Below are 16646 nucleotides of genomic sequence, written 5' to 3'. Positions count from 1 at the left end.
GCTCCGGACAATACTCCAATTCTCCTTGATTCTACCGCCATTGTATTCAGAATCCACTTCATCATCCGCTTCCGCCATCTTTCGTTCTCCTCAAGACCGCACTCAACAAGCTGTGTAGCGCCATAAGCAAAGAATTATGCTCATCCAGAAGCAGCGCTCCTAGTGGCTGCTTATTTTTAATGCAATCTGTTTTACCTTATTTATACCAGCGTGTCACCCCAGTTTTGAAAGTGCAGTAAATGCAGTTGACTGTGGTATTTTGGACACAGTAATTGCAGAATAACTGCAGTGTACTGTAGTTGAACTGCAGTTATACTGCATGGTAACTGCAGTCACACTGCAAAATTACTGCAGAAAAAAACACATTTTGGATGCAGTATTTGCAGCATACTGCAGTTATACTGCACTCCAACTACATTTATAATACAGTGTACTGCAGTTATACTGCACTCTGACTACATTTATAATACAGTGTACTGCAGTTATACTGCACTCTGACTACATTTATAATACAGTGTTATTTACTGCACTCCAACTACATTTATAATACAGTGTACTGCAGTTATACTGCACTCTGACTACATTTATAATACAGTGTACTGCAGTTATACTGCACTCCAACTACATTTATAATACAGTGTACTGCAGTTATACTGCACTCTGACTACATTTATAATACAGTGTACTGCAGTTATACTGCACTCCAACTACATTTATAATACAGTGTACTGCAGTTATACTGCACTCCAACTACATTTATAATACAGTGTACTGCAGTTATACTGGACTCTGACTACATTTATAATACAGTGTACTGCAGTTATACTGCACTCCAACTACATTTATAATACAGTGTACTGTGTACAGTTATACTGCACTCTGACTACATTTATAATACAGTGTATACTGCAGTTATTTATAATACTGCACTCCAACTACATTTATAATACAGTGTACTGCAGTTATACTGCACTCTGACTACATTTATAATACAGTGTACTGCAGTTATACTGCACTCCAACTACATTTATAATACAGTGTACTGCAGTTATACTGCACTCTGACTACATTTATAATACAGTGTACTGCAGTTATACTGCACTCCAACTACATTTATAATACAGTGTACTGCAGTTATACTGCACTCCAACTACTTTTATAGTACAGTGTACTGCAGTTATACTGCACTCTGACTGCAATCTTTTTTCGCAAGGGACCAGTGCAACAAGAGGTGAAAAAAGCTCTAGATCACGTTTACTCCACACACAGAGACGCATACAAAGCTCTCCCCCTACTAAATAAAATGTGGTGGCACACTGACACACCTATTGATGAAGATGAGGCCTTAAACTACTCATGGTTATGGCCGATGAGCTGGTCGTGGCAATAGCCTATTTCAAGATGATCTGCTTTGAAAAATAGTGCTGCTGTTAGCTACAAATTGGGAGTTGTTGATTTAAAAAAAGAAAATAATTGATTCTTCTATTTCCAGCAGTAGGCATTTGCTTTCCAATCTCTAAGTTTTCCCCGCAATTGTATTTTGAAATCTGCAATAGGCAAACCGACAGCCGCAACCAACCATATAAATATAATCCATTGATGGTAGCTCCCATCCGAATCGGGACTGGCATCCATTGGTAGCGTACCCTATGAGTTTAACAGTCAAATTGCCAGAGTAAAAGGTTACAAACCTTTCTATAGATTATATATCTATGGACACAATGTGAGGCTGTTTACATTTTAGAAGCAAGCCATTGGCTGCCTTCATCCCTAGGGATATGTAAGGGAGCTCTGAGTGGTTCCAAGTTCAGCAAGTTCATAAATTTGCCTCAGCAGACAGTGTTGAAATATTATTATTTTTTTCTGACAAAATGCACAAGAATTGAAGGTGTCAACTCATTTTACAGTACTCATAATAATATTTAATTGTCATATACAACAAAGTCAGCTCCTCCCTTGACGTAAATTGATCAACTTCACTTTTTTCGGCGTCAGCCCACCACCTATCACTCATACACCTTTGAATCACGTGCGAATACAAATTTAAAAAGGAAGAAGATGATTATGAATCACGCCGCCCTAATGAAAGTTTTGTTTCATACATGACAAGGCAGGAAACGAAACCATTTTGTTATTCCTATGCTGGCAGGGCAGACCAAGATAAAATAGGCGTTTCATTTCCCCGGAGGGGGAAATGTTGGCCAACTGAAGAGTCAGTAGAGGACATAAAACCATTAGTCTACTCAGAATATTTATTCTGATGACATAGGTGGCTTCAGATCACGAAGAAATGATTGAGGTAAATTGATCAATTTATGTATCTTAAATACAACAAAATCTTCTTATCATGATTATTATTATACGTTATTATTAAGACTAGGCTAGGCCTACTTGATCCTTGAGTAGTACATTTCTAAACTAGGGACATTTTTGTTTGCAGTCTGATTAGTACAGTTAAATTTACTATCAAGCCATATAACAATAATTATAACTAATTCATTGGTTCTTGTAGAATCCTACCAATGTGGAAGGATGAGTGAGAGGAAAACACGGTGAGGAGATCATTTTAATCAGTTGGACATTCTAACCAGTAGAACATTTTAACCAGTTGATTGGAACTGTATGTGTGTTCTCCTATAGCTGCACGATGTTTTACCTTGCTAACACTATACATACTGTAGCTTTACCTTGTTAACACTATACATCGTGGGATTAACTGGAGATAATGTCCCTTTTTCTATATAAAGCTATAAAATCTATAAAAATTGAACCAAATGTCAGTTTTATGTTTAGCAAATGTATAGAATGTAAACATTATTTCTTCCTGCGTTTAGTAGATAGAAGGTATAGATTGAGAAGAATGTGGTTTAATTTCCAACCATACTGTGAAAACTAAACCACAGTTTTTAAACCCAAAGGCGCAACATTGCAAGACTTCCCGGAATGCTTGCGAAACAGACCAAACAGACCAGGCCAGCGTTTGAGAAGTGAACAATTCTTCCTTAGTTGTTAATTTTCTTGAAATCTAAAGGCACAGCCTAGATTTGAGCCAATGTCTTAAAAGTTGAAGATGTTATTACTCCAACCTCGTGAAAGTGTCAAACTGACCCATTTTTATTTTAGTCAAAAAACAACTTTATATTGTAATGGAGCAGGTCTCGGACCATCGAGCCCGAGGTCCGGCGCGCTATCAACTGTGCCGCAAAAGCATGCTCGATTTCCGCGCTTATAAACCCAGGGTCGTTACACTACTCTCTCCTTTCAAAGAGCGCGTCCTCGCGCTAGCCTGCGACTCTACGTCTTACAAGAACGCGCTCACCGGCCAAGCACACACACTGTCGTGGATGAAAGGTCCGATCAATGTAATGAAACAGCAGAGAGCAGGTCTCGAACCTTCGAGCCCGAAGTCCTGCGCGCTATCGCCTGTGCCGCAAAAGCATGCTCGTGCGGCAGGGTCGATTACCGCGTTAATAACCCAGGGTCGTTACACTATTGAAGGAATGCCTTTGATTGCCTGCACATGCGCAGTTCTGCGTGAGACGACAAATGTTAGACCCAAGACGTGTTTCTACGCATGAGTTTAGCGAGCCAACGTCGCCATGACATCGCCTACAGGTGTGATCAGGGATTTCTATTGGAGAAACAGTTTTAGCCTATCTTCATACTGTAATGTCTTTGACTAAACTATCCAACTTCTTCACTTCTTATGGTTTAGAAATTCATTTGCTGCAACAGTTCCCCCTTTCATTGATTACCTGAAGGACATCCTGCGGAGGTACCCTGATGGAGGACAGATATTAAAGGTGACTTTGATAATCAATCAATCAATCATGTAGTCATCTGTTCATTCTGTACACTTACGGTAAATGCCATTAAAGCCACTAGATTAAAAAAAAGTAGTGTGAACATCTTGTATTGTATAAGTTTGCTATAGCCCAATGTACTATCCAAGTTAAAGGAACCTATGTAAACGTCCCGACCCCTATCTGTGCTGTGACCAGGAGCTTATCCAGAATGCTGATGATGCCGGGGCGTCGAAGGTGGTGTTCCTCCATGATGAGAGATGCTACGGCAGCCAGAGCCTCAAGACTGAAGGTCTGGGAAAGTACCAAGGTAAGATTGAAGAGGGTCATTACATATCTGCACCCATTTTGATTTGAACAAAACCTTTCATACATGTTTGCGCATGGTGGAAGTGGTCAGAAAGTGACATTTTGGATCTGAATGCCAAAACAAAGTTGACCTGTTTTGCCTACCAAGAGACCTCCATGTCTTCATCACTGAAAAAGATGAAGGTTTGAGTTTGATGTCATTTGAAAGTTTACAAACAGAGTTGTCAAACTATTCTACGATTTCTTGCAAAAGAGTTTTATATTTAAAAAAATGTCATTTAAAAAAAATCCTTAATGTCAATAATCTACAAACACGTAAACTAAGATTTTTTACATCTTCACAAATGTTGTAGCTTGGACTCTATTTAACATAATTTGAAAATGTTTGTATTGTGCCTGTCTTCGGTTGAGACAGAGCATACTAATGAATACAGGGTGGGTGTTATTTCAATCATAGAATTAATAGAAATACCTATCCATTCAGATTCCTGTAATTCAGCTAGTACACCATTTGACATTTAAATTGAATTAAAACTTTAACTTCCAATTACTATCAGAAAGATGGCAACCGGTCCACCCACTGTCGAATGTCAACTTGAATGGGAATGTCTATTATTTTACATTTTAGTAATTTAGCAGACACCCTTATCCAGAGCGCATTCATCTTAAGATAGCTAGGTGGGAGAACCACATAACACAGTCATAGTAAGTACATTTTTCCTCAAAGTAGCTATCAGCAAAGCCAGAGCTAGTAAGGAGAAAAGAGTCAAGAGCCAGTGTTAGTTCTTTTCAAATTATAACTTTTTTTGGGGGGGGGGGGGGGGAACTGACAAATTATTTAAGATACTCTTTGAAGAGGTAGGGTTTCCGATGTATTCGGAAGATGGGCAGGGACTCTGCTGTCCTAGGTTCAGGGGGAAGCTGGTTCCAACATTGGGGTGCCAGGACAGAGAACAGCTTTTGTATTTATTTATTTATTTTATTTTACCTTTATTTAACAAGGTGGGCAAGTTGAGAACAAATTCTCATTTACAATTGCGACCTAGCCAAGATAAAGCAAAGCAGTTCGACACATACAACAACACAGAGTTACACATGGAGTAAAACAAACATACAGTCAATAATACAGTAGAAAAATAAGTCTATATACAATGTGAGCAAATGAGGTGAGATAAGGGAGATAAAGGCAACAAAAAAAAGGCCATGGTGGCGAAGTAAATACAATATAGCAAGTAAAACACTGGAATGGTAGATTTGCAGTGGAAGAATGTGCAAAGTAGAGATATAAATAATGGGGTGCAAAGGAGCTAAATAAATAAATACAATAGGGGGAGAGGTAGTTGTTTGGGCTAAATTATAGATGGGCTATGTACAGGTGCAGTAATCTATGAGCTGCTCTGACAGCTGGTGCTTAAAGCTAGTGAGGGAGATAAGTGTTTCCAGTTTCAGAGATTTTTGTAGTTTGTTCGAGTCATTGGCAGCAGAGAACTGGAAGGAGAGGAGGCCAAAGGAAAAATTGGTTTTGGGGGTGACCAGATAGATATATACAGTGCCTTGCGAAAGTATTCGGCCCCCTTGAACTTTGCGACCTTTTGCCACATTTCAGGCTTCAAACATAAAGATATAAAACTGTATTTTTTTTGTGAAGAATCAACAACAAGTGGGACACAATCATGAAGTGGAACGACATTTATTGGATATTTCAAACTTTTTTAACAAATCAAAAACTGAAAAATTGGGCGTGCAAAATTATTCAGCCCCCTTAAGTTAATACTTTGTAGCGCCACCTTTTCCTGCGATTACAGCTGTAAATCGCTTGGGGTATGTCTATCAGTTTTGCACATCGAGAGACTGAATTTTTTTTCCCATTCCTCCTTGCAAAACAGCTCGAGCTCAGTGAGGTTGGATGGAGAGCATTTGTGAACAGCAGTTTTCAGTTCTTTCCACAGATTCTCGATTGGATTCAGGTCTGGACTTTGACTTGGCCATTCTAACACCTGGATATGTTTATTTTTGAACCATTCCATTGTAGATTTTGCTTTATGTTTTGGATCATTGTCTTGTTGGAAGACAAATCTCCGTCCCAGTCTCAGGTCTTTTGCAGACTCCATCAGGTTTTCTTCCAGAATGGTCCTGTATTTGGCTCCATCCATCTTCCCATCAATTTTAACCATCTTCCCTGTCCCTGCTGAAGAAAAGCAGGCCCAAACCATGATGCTGCCACCACCATGTTTGACAGTGGGTATGTTGTGTTCAGGGTGATGAGCTGTGTTGATTTTACGCCAAACATAACGTTTTGCATTGTTGCCAAAAAGTTCAATTTTGGTTTCATCTGACCAGAAACCAACATTCTTCCACATGTTTGGTGTGTCTCCCAGGTGGCTTGTGGCAAACTTTAAACAACACTTTTTTTGGATATCTTTAAGAAATGGCTTTCTTCTTGCCACTCTTCCATAAAGGCCAGATTTGTGCAATATACGACTGATTGTTGTCCTATGGACAGAGTCTCCCACCTCAGCTGTAGATCTCTGCAGTTCATCCAGAGTGATCATGAGCCTCTTGGCTGCATCTCTGATCAGTCTTCTCCTTGTATGAGCTGAAAGTTTAGAGGGACGGCCAGGTCTTGGTAGATTTGCAGTGGTCTGATACTCCTTCCATTTCAATATTATCGCTTGCACAGTGCTCCTTGGGATGTTTAAAGCTTGGGAAATCTTTTTGTATCCAAATGCGGCTTTAAACTTCTTCACAACAGTATCTCGGACCTGCCTGGTGTGTTCCTTGTTCTTCATGATGCTCTCCGCGCTTTTAACGGACCTCTGAGACTATCACAGTGCAGGTGCATTTATACGGAGACTTGATTACACACAGGTGGATTGTATTTATCCTCATTAGTCATTTAGGTCAACATTGGATCATTCAGAGATCCTCACTGAACTTCTGGAGAGAGTTTGCTGCACTGAAAGTAAAGGGACTGAATAATTTTGCACGCCCAATGTTTCAGTTTTTGATTTGTTAAAAAAGTTTGAAATATCCAATAAATGTCGTTCCACTTCATGATTGTGTCCCACTTGTTGTTGATTCTTCACAAAAAAATACAGTTTTATATCTTTATGTTTGAAGCCTGAAATGTGGCAAAAGGTCGCAAAGTTTAAGGGGCCCGAATACTTTCGCAAGGCACTGTAACTTCTGGAGTGCGTGCTACAGGTGGGTGCTGCTATGGTGACCAGTGAGCTGAGATAAGGGGGACTTTACCTAGCAGGGTCTTGTAGATGACCTGGAGCCAGTGGGTTTGCTGACGAGTATGAAGCGAGGGCCAGCCAACGAGAGCGTACAGGTCGCAGTGATGGGTAGTATATGGGGCTTTGGTGACAAAACGGATGGCACTGTGATAGACTGCATCCAATTTGTTGAGTAGGGTATTGGAGGCTATTTTGTAAATGACATTGCCGAAGTCGAGGATCGGTAGGATGGTCAGTTTTACAAGGGTATGTTTGGCAGCATGAGTGAAGGATGCTTTGTTGCGAAATAGGAAGCCAAATCTAGATTTAACTTTGGATTGGAGATTTTCGACGTGAGTCTGGAAGGAGAGTTTACAGTCTAACCAGACACATAGTTATTTGTAGTTGTCCACATATTCTAAGTCAGAACCGTCCAGGGTAGTGATGTTGGACGGGCGGGCAGGTGTTAGGCAGCGATTGGTTGAAGAGCATGCATTTAGTTTAACTTGTATTAAAGAGCAATTGAAGGCCACGGAAGGAGAGTTGTACGGCATTGAAGCTCGTCTGGAGGATTGTTAACACAGTGTCCAAAGAAGGGCCAGAAGTATACAGAATGGTGTCGTCTGCATAGAGGGAGATCAGAGACTCACCAGCAGCAAGAGCAACATCATTGATGTATACAGAGAAGAGAGTCGGTCCAAGAATTGAACCCTGTGGCACCCCCATAGAGACTTCCAGAGGCCCGGACAACAGGCCCTCCGATTTGACACACTGAACTCTATCAAACAAGTAGTTGGTGAACCAGGCGAGGCAATCATTTGAGAAACCAAGGCTATCGAGTCTACCGATGAGGATGTGGTGATTGACAGAGTCGAAAGCCTTGGCCAGGTCAATGAATACGGTTGCAGGCCTCCCGGGTGGTGCAGTGGTTAAGGGTGCTGTACTGCAGCGCCAGCTGTGCCACCAGAGACTCTGGGTTCGTGCCCAGGCTCTGTCGTAACCGGCCGCGACCGGGAGGTCCATGCGGCAACGCACAATTGGCCCAGCGTCGTCCGGGTTAGGGAGGGTTTGGCCGGTAGGGAAATCCTTGTCTCATCGCGCACCAGCGATTCCCGTGGCAGGCCGGGTGCAGTGCGCGCTAACCAAGGTTGCCAGGTGCACAGTGTTTCCTCCGACACATTGGTGCAGCTGGCTTCCGGGTTGGATGGCGCTGTGTTAAGAAGCAGGGTGGCTTGGTTGGGTTGTGTATCGGAGGACTTTCAACCTTCGTCTCTCCCGAGCCCGTACGGGAGTTGTAGCGATGAGACAAGATACTAAACAATTGGATACCACGAAATTGGGGAGAAAAAGGGGCAAAAAAATAAAAAAATATAAAAAAATAAATAAAAATTAATACGGCTGCACAGTATTGTTTCTTATCGATGGCGGTTAAGATATCATGCTTGAACTGGGATGAACGGGACCTGCCCTTCCATAGGGGGGAGGGCCAAGAGACCAGCGGTGGCATAACGAATTACTCTTTTTGGGGTGTGGGGTTTGGAGAGGAGGATCTGATGGTTCACGGTGTCGGAGAAAGTGGATAGATCTAGGAGAATGAGAACAGAGGAGAGAGAGTCAGAGAGCCTCCGTTACACAGAGAAGAGCTATCTCAGTTGCGTGACCCATCTTGAAGCTTGACTGGTTAGGGAGAGTTAAGAAGGGATCAGGTCTGTAGTTTTTGACGTCAGGGGGGTTGAGTTTCGGTTTCTTGAGGAGGGGATAGGGCTGTGGTGGTCATGAAATTTTGTCAGAAGGTAATTGTCATGCAAATGAGTGCTGGTCTCACGGTAATTCACTGTTAATTAACCAACATGTTTAGCATGCCTTTGGAACATCTACATTTTAAAAAGTCATTCATTTTATATAGCCATCACAATAAAATCCATTATTTATTTAGTTGTGATAGGCCTATAAATCTGGGAATGTCTTTGAAATCAAAACATGAGGGCTGCATGATGCAACTCTATATTGATGATTTGGAAAAAGATGCACAAAAAAAAGCATGCGCTCTGATCCAAGTGCTTCCAGTGAGAGAGCGAGAGAGATGATTGCATTGCTGCTATGCTTGTGTAGCAAGAAAGTTAGGGTATATCTAATCAATATAAGATGGAATTAAAATGACAGAATGAAAAGAAAGGCTACAACAACCAAAAGCCAACAGGTAGGCTGCTATTTAGGCTATAATCCAGAGTTATTTGTAGGCTAACTGTAGGATGGTGAGAAGCGCAGTAACATTATGGCTAGCCTCAATTAGCCTAGTTAGCTAGCTTCTCAGTTTAATGCTGTCAAGACAGGTACTATGTAATCGGATGGGATGATAAATAATAGGCAAGAAGTTAGTCTAGCGCGAGATAACAGTGGTTGTGGTAGCTCTCTCTGGGAGACTCACGGTGCTCTGAGCATCTGGCTTCCGGCCAGCCGAACTGATTGAGTGTGCTCACATGCTCCCTAAAAAGACATTAGCTTGACTAATGAAGAAAAAAAACTGGAAAGTGGCGGTATTACCCCGGGACAGAAGAGGGCAATGAGTTAGTTATAGCCATCTATGACCAAACAAGGAAGTGACGACACACCCAGACAAGGAACAGACGGGCGGGAGAATACAATTGTGTACACAGAGAGAAACTTGACTGGGAGGGGAAGATGGCGGAAGTGGATGCTGAGTTCGAATTTATCAGCGCGTTGTGTAAATTAAGTGAAGACGAATGTTTGAATGGACAACAGTAATATTGAAAACTGTAACAAAAAGGAAATTGTCAAATTGGAGTAAACGAAACGTGTGTAAATGATAAAGAATTGCTTCTTGTTGAGATGCGTTTGAGTAAGGATGCATATGAGAAACCTGTTTGAGGTGTGGAAAATGGTGAAGTGTGTGCTTGGAAAAGTGGAGTCTGTCAGAGTGACCAGGAGTGGTCTTATTTTGATTAATTGTATTTCTGAAGAGTAGAGGAAGATTGCTCCAAAGAACTAGAGGGGAGCGGAAACCCCGCCCAGAGGAAATAACTTCGATTTGGAAACAATGGTGGAGTAAAGCCGAGGGGATATGGTTATTAGCATAATGTGGAGGGAGTATGAAACTTGTATACGCATGAAACTGTATAAAAGGAGTGGACTGAGAATGAGTCAGGCAGTTTGTCCATGGGCCAGCTCGGCTTGTTACTTTGTAATGAAGCCTATTTCAATTCACAAGTTCCGGTATCTGAGAAATAGGATTGAGCGAATATTTCCAAGACAATACCTACGGATGTGAAGCTTGGTTATGTAAGATACGCCATAAGAACTTTCGTCCCCAAACCCCTGCACTGTAAGAATTGTAAAGGATTTGGCCATGTTTCAAGTGTGTGCAGACGAAAAGAGTATACTGAAGAAAGGTGTGTAGAATGACGACTGTGTTGCAATTGTGGTGGGGATAATGAGTTCCTAGAGTGCCCTGAAAGGATGAAGGAAATTGAGGTGGCAAGTTAGAGTAGTCAATCGAATCTCCTATGTGGAGGCGATTAAAATAATTGAGAAAACATGTGATGCTAGTGAAGAGATGGTAGTGTATACACCACAGCCTGTAGTAAATGTTTGCTGTCAGAAAAAAGATACCCAGTGTATTAAAAATATGGATTTTGTTGCATTCATTGCCACAGTTATAAACTGTACAGCACAAGTCTCAAAGAAGTCAAAGAAACTAGACGTTATTGTGGCTGCAACAGAAAAGTTTTTGGCACTCATGGATTTTACATCGGCTCCAGAAGACCAGCCCTCCCAGGTCCCCCTTGAGCCTGTGTAGGGATCAGATCTGTTTTATTTATTTATTTATTCATTTATTCATTTATCACAGGTGTCCATCTCAATGAACCTGGGCATACCTACAACTACTGCCACTCTTGTTGTCGCAGAGTCATAGAGAATGCATTCAGTATCATGGCTGCGAGGATGAGGAGTCTTGGTCGTCCAATTGAGTGTACACCTGAAAAGACTAAGGACATTGTGAAGGCATGTGTGGCTCACAACTTCTTGTCCTCCACAGATGAAGCTCATGAGCTAAACACAAGATACTTGCCTCCCGCTTTTGCTGACACGCCCCTCCCTTATGGCAACTACCAACCTGGAGAGTTGAGAAGTGTTGTCGCCTGCCACAACCATCACCAAGAGGCAAGGAGACTCTCTCGTTCCAGGGCAACACGGCTTGCAAGTGAAACAAGCTTAGGGACTACTTCCTCTCCCCCCTGGACGTGTGCCATGGCAGGAAGACATAGTTAGGCGAGGACAACTCAACCCAACGCCAGCAAATCATGTAGAATAGGCCTTTATTTGGAATGCTCATGCACGCCTTGATGGATGCATATAGACTCAGTTATTTGTGTGCACTGTCAACCAAAGTACTAAAATGTACCGTTTTCATCTTAATAAAATTAAACCTGATTCTATGATGTCTTTGTACATTAATTTAGATTGAACTATACCGCACAGGTAGAAGAAAGCCACAAAGCTACATTGCCAGCACATGAAACACCTTGTATTGAGATGAAGAAATGACAACAGCTTTTTCAGCACACAAACATTTGTCTTGCTTCTGAAAGTAAATCACAATGCAATGTGTCTATGAACAGACATGTAAATAACAAGTGTCAGGAATAAAATGAGTCAGTGTAGATACAAATATTTATTAATAGAAAAAATATTACAAGTGTCTGCAACTTTGCTCCTTTCGTCTTTTCCTCAATCCTGACTATTCTCCCAGTCCCTGCTGCTGAGTCCTTTAGATGCTTTTTGGCAAACTCCAAGCGGGCTGTCATGTGCCATTTACTGAGGATTGGCTTTTGTCTGTCCACTCTACCATAAAGGCCTGATTGGTTGAGTGCTGTAAAGATGGGAGAACCTTCCAGAATGACAACCATCTCCACAGAGGTGGAGCTGTGTCAGAGTGAACATCGGGTTCTTGGTCGACTCCCTGACCAAGGCCGTTCTGCCCCGATTGCTCAGTTTGGGCGGGAGTCCAGCTCTAGGAAGAGTCTTGGTAGTTCAAAACTTCTTCTATCTAAGAATGATGGAGGCCACTGTATTCTTGGGGACCTTCAAAGCTGCAAAAATGTTTTAGTTCCCTTACCCAGGTCTGTGCCTCGACACAATCCTGTCTTGGAGCTCTATGGACAATTCCTTCGACCTCATTGCTTGGTTTTTGCTCTGACAAGGACTGTCAACTTATATAGACAGGTGTGTGCCTTTCCAAATCATGTCCAATCAATTGAATTTACCACAAGTGGAATCAAGTTGTAGAAACATGGATGATCAATGGAAACTGGATGCACCTGAGCTCAATTTCGAGTGTCATAGCAAAGGGTCTGAATACTTATGTAAATAAGGTATTTCTGTTTTTTATTTTTTATACATTTGCAAAAATGTCTAAACCTGTTTTGTCTTTGTCGGGTATTGTGTGTAGATTGAGGAATATTTATTTTGTTCATCCATTTTAGAATAAAGGTTGTAATGTAACAATACTTTCCAAATGCATTGTACGTATGAAAGGTTTCTTTAAAATCACAAGGGATGCAGTCAAAGTGATTGAAATCATATGGAACGACCCAAAATAAAAAACTTGAAATTGAACCTTACATTACAAGGGCTCACTGTTGATTAGACGGCCAACATGCTGAATTTTCTCTTTAACAGTGTTTTATGAAATGTCCATTTTACTTCAACATTACACTACAACACTAATGAATACATCAGAAATTAATAAAATACAGGTCAATCTATATGTCTGAGGCTGACTTGGTCTCATTGCATGCTGACTGCTAGGCAGCAAATGTCGTAAGGGTTTTCCACATCATCAGATCAACAGCAGGGCAACATGCCCAGATTCATGTGTATACTACTATGCAAGCTAGATCTACTCAGGTATTTTAAAGCTAGCCAGCTTCTGTTTGCTTCACATTCCAGCTCAGGCTTCATCCATGTTATGAAGGTGGATATTGATTGTGTACCTGCCGCTTACTCAAGCCTGGGCAGTAACTGCTCGTTCATGTCGCACGTGGCTAGTCGAATGCCAAACTCTAAATTGAAACGTCAATTCATGGGTAAGTCAGTGCCACTTTTTAATTTGTACTGAAATCAAAATGAAAAAAAAGTCATCTTGAAGATTCAGCAGGCTATGGTGTGAAATAGATTTTATTTATATATTTAACTTTGAAGAGCTTCGGATTAGTTTTTCAAAAAATATTATTTGTGTAGGACAAATTTTTATTTATAACATGTTTTTATTCATTCATACAAAAGTAATACTGTGCTGAAGTTTCAAATGCATTTTGTCATTAATAATGTGTAATGTGATAGGTATTTTAACATGACTATTTTTTTAACTTATTACGTATTGTTAATGCTGTCTTTTTTGTTAGCTTTGGTGCATTGATAAGTACACGAGCACCTTTTTTCACACTCCTATCGATAAAATAATTGTATTCATTCATACAAAAGTAATACTGTGCTGAAGTTTCAAATGCATTTTGTCATTACTAAATGTGTAATGTGATAGGTATTTTAACATGACTATTTTTTTAACACAAAAAAAACATTACAATATTTTGTCAGTCGTCTTCCTCAAATGAAGGGGATGATGAAATATCTTGTTTAAAACAATTTTTCATCCAAAAATTTGCGCCCCTAGAGGGAGGTCAGTCGTCTTCCTCAAATGGAATTTCAATGGTCCTTCATTCAGGATAAATGGAGTTAGCCCTTAGCCTACCCTGGAGCAGGTTAGTTCTGAAGGATTTGTTGCCATAGAAATGTACCTGGCTAAAAGTTGAGCCACTGGTCTAGAGTTGAACACCGAGTGGACCAAAGTTATCTCGCTAACTCGTCAAATCTCATTTATAGTATACCGCTCTGATTTAGAATTTTAATCATCATGCTGGAATGCAGAAATATTAGTGGTCACTTGCCCTGAGCATCAGGAAACATTCTCTCTCTGGCTCACACAGGGCCGCCAGCAAATGTGTGGCAAGCTGGCATTAGGGGGAAAAAGTACCACACTTTATATGCTCCCAACAATGTAATGCGTAAACCTGGCACTTGCCCCAGTACTTTTCAATCTGGTGTAGCGGTGCCCCATCACTTGATTTGGTTGAATAAAAAATATTGGTATATTGGACTGTTGTCATGTCTGTCAGCAGGTCCTAATGTATATGTAATGAATACTTAGGGAGAAAAAGGTGTAGATTCACGTGCAGAGTGCGGCAGGTGTTTATTTCACCTACGCAGAAGGTAGGAATTGTGGTCATAGGCAGGCAATGGTCATACACAGGTAGGCAAACAGGCAGGTGAATCAAAGCAAGGACTGAAGGCTAACTGGTTCTCACAAATGAGCTAGGAAAAGGAGTCAAAATGAGTCAAAACGAACAATACCTCACAAAGGCACGAACGGAATGAATTGAACTAAGTAAGGAGTTGATGAGACCAGGTGAGTAACTAACACAGGTGAAATCAATGAACAAAAATGAGAGACAGGGCTACGTTCAAGAACACAAAGAAACAGAACACAAGGTTGACTAAGAAAATAAATACAGAACATTACAGTATATGAATATCTGACTGTTGTCTTTTCTGTCAGCAGATCCTAATGTGTATGAATAACTGACTGTAGTTCTGTCTGTGACCAGGTCCTGCACTGTATGCCTTCAACAATGCAGAGTTCACAGCAGAGGACTGGGAGGGAATCACGACCACAGGCCGGAGCATCAAACGCAAAGACCCAAACAAAGTTGGCAGGTTTGGGATCGGATTCAACTCTGTCTACCACATGACAGGTGACCCCCAAAGTATTTTTATCACAATAAAGAATCAAACAATGAGCATGCAATAGCTACTGTATTTCACAAGGTGTGGTTGATATGCTAAAATCCATAACACAGCGCATGGATCTACAGTGACAAGAACAAGTATGTGAACCCTTTGGAATTACCTGGAATTCTGCATACATTTTACATACAATTTGACCTGATCATCATCTAAGTCACAACAATAGACCAACACAGTGTGCTTAAACTAATAACACACAAATTATTGTATTTTTCTTGTCTATATTGAATACATTCTTTTTCCAACCTACACTGTGAATGTTTAAGTTATGTTAACCACTAGGCTAATGACTTCTCCAAAAGCTAATTGGAGTCATGAGTCAACTAACCTGGAGTCGAATCAATGAGACGAGATTGGAGATTTTGGTTTGAGCTGCCCTGCCCCATTAAAAAAAACTCACTACATTTGAGTTTGTTATTCACCAGAAGCATTGCCTGACGTGAACCGTGCCTCGAACAAAAGAGATGTCAGAAGAACCTAAGATTAAGAATTGCTGCCATGAATAAAGCTGGAAAGGGTTACAAAAGTATTTCCAAGAGTCAGTCCACAGTAAGACAAATTGTCTACAAATGGAGAAATTTCAACACTGTTGCTACTCTCCCTAAGAGTGGCCTTCCTGCAAAGATGACTGCAAGAGCACAGCGCAGAATGCTCAATGAGCTTAAGAAAAATCCTAGAGTGTCAGCTAAAGACTTACAGAAATCTTTGGAACATTTTAAAATCTCTGCTGACGAGTCTGCAATACGTAAAACATCAAACAAGAATGGTGTTCATGGGAGGACACCATGGAAGAAGCCACTGCTGTCCAAAAAGAACATTGCTCAACATCTGAAGTTCGCAAAAGAGCACCTGGATGTTCCAAAATATTCAGATTAAACTAAAGTTGGGTTGTTTGGAAAGAACTCACAACACTGTGTGTGCAGAAAAAAGGCACAGCACACCAACATCAAAACCTCATCCCAACTGTAAACTATGGTGAAGGGAGCATCATGGTTTGGGGCTGTTTTGCTGCCTCAGGAAATTATTTCAGCTTGCTATCATTGACGGGAAAATGTATTCCCAAGTTTATCAAGACATTTTGCAGGAGAATGTACGGCTATCTGTCCGCCAATTGAAGCTCAACAAAAATTAGGTGATGCAACAGGACAACAAAAGTAAACAGAACAGTAAACAGAAAAGTAGACAGAAGTAAATCAACAACAGAATGGCTTGAACAGAAGAAAATACGCCTTCTGGAGTGGCCCAGTCATTCCTGGCCTCAACCTGATTTGAGATGCTGTGGCATGACCTTGAGCAGTTCACACAAGACATCCCAAGAATATTGTGGAACTGAAACAGTTTTGGAAAGAGGAAAAATTCCTCCTGACCTTTTTGCAGGTCTGATCTGCAACTACAGAAAACGTTTGGTTGAGGTTATTGCTGCCAAAGGAGG

The 16646-nt window shown here is 40.9% G+C and overlaps 1 protein-coding gene across 1 annotated transcript in view; it reads left to right on the top strand.

Moving 5' to 3' along the window:
- Window positions 1–2119: 2119 nt before the first annotated feature.
- Window positions 2120–16646, top strand: part of LOC135548472 (sacsin-like) — a 41691-nt gene continuing 27164 nt past the window's right edge. Inside the window, exons 1-5 of the mRNA XM_064978105.1 lie at window positions 2120–2299; window positions 2513–2552; window positions 3716–3803; window positions 4002–4113; window positions 15016–15162. Of these exons, the coding sequence (XP_064834177.1) occupies window positions 2533–2552; window positions 3716–3803; window positions 4002–4113; window positions 15016–15162 (367 nt within the window). The 5' untranslated portion in view covers window positions 2120–2299; window positions 2513–2532. The remainder of the gene's footprint in view (window positions 2300–2512; window positions 2553–3715; window positions 3804–4001; window positions 4114–15015; window positions 15163–16646) is intronic.

The sequence above is a fragment of the Oncorhynchus masou genome, chromosome 11, assembly GCF_036934945.1.
Source record: "Oncorhynchus masou masou isolate Uvic2021 chromosome 11, UVic_Omas_1.1, whole genome shotgun sequence".
Classification (NCBI taxonomy): Eukaryota; Metazoa; Chordata; class Actinopteri; order Salmoniformes; family Salmonidae; genus Oncorhynchus; species Oncorhynchus masou.
This window is presented reverse-complemented; position numbering and strand designations above follow the sequence as displayed.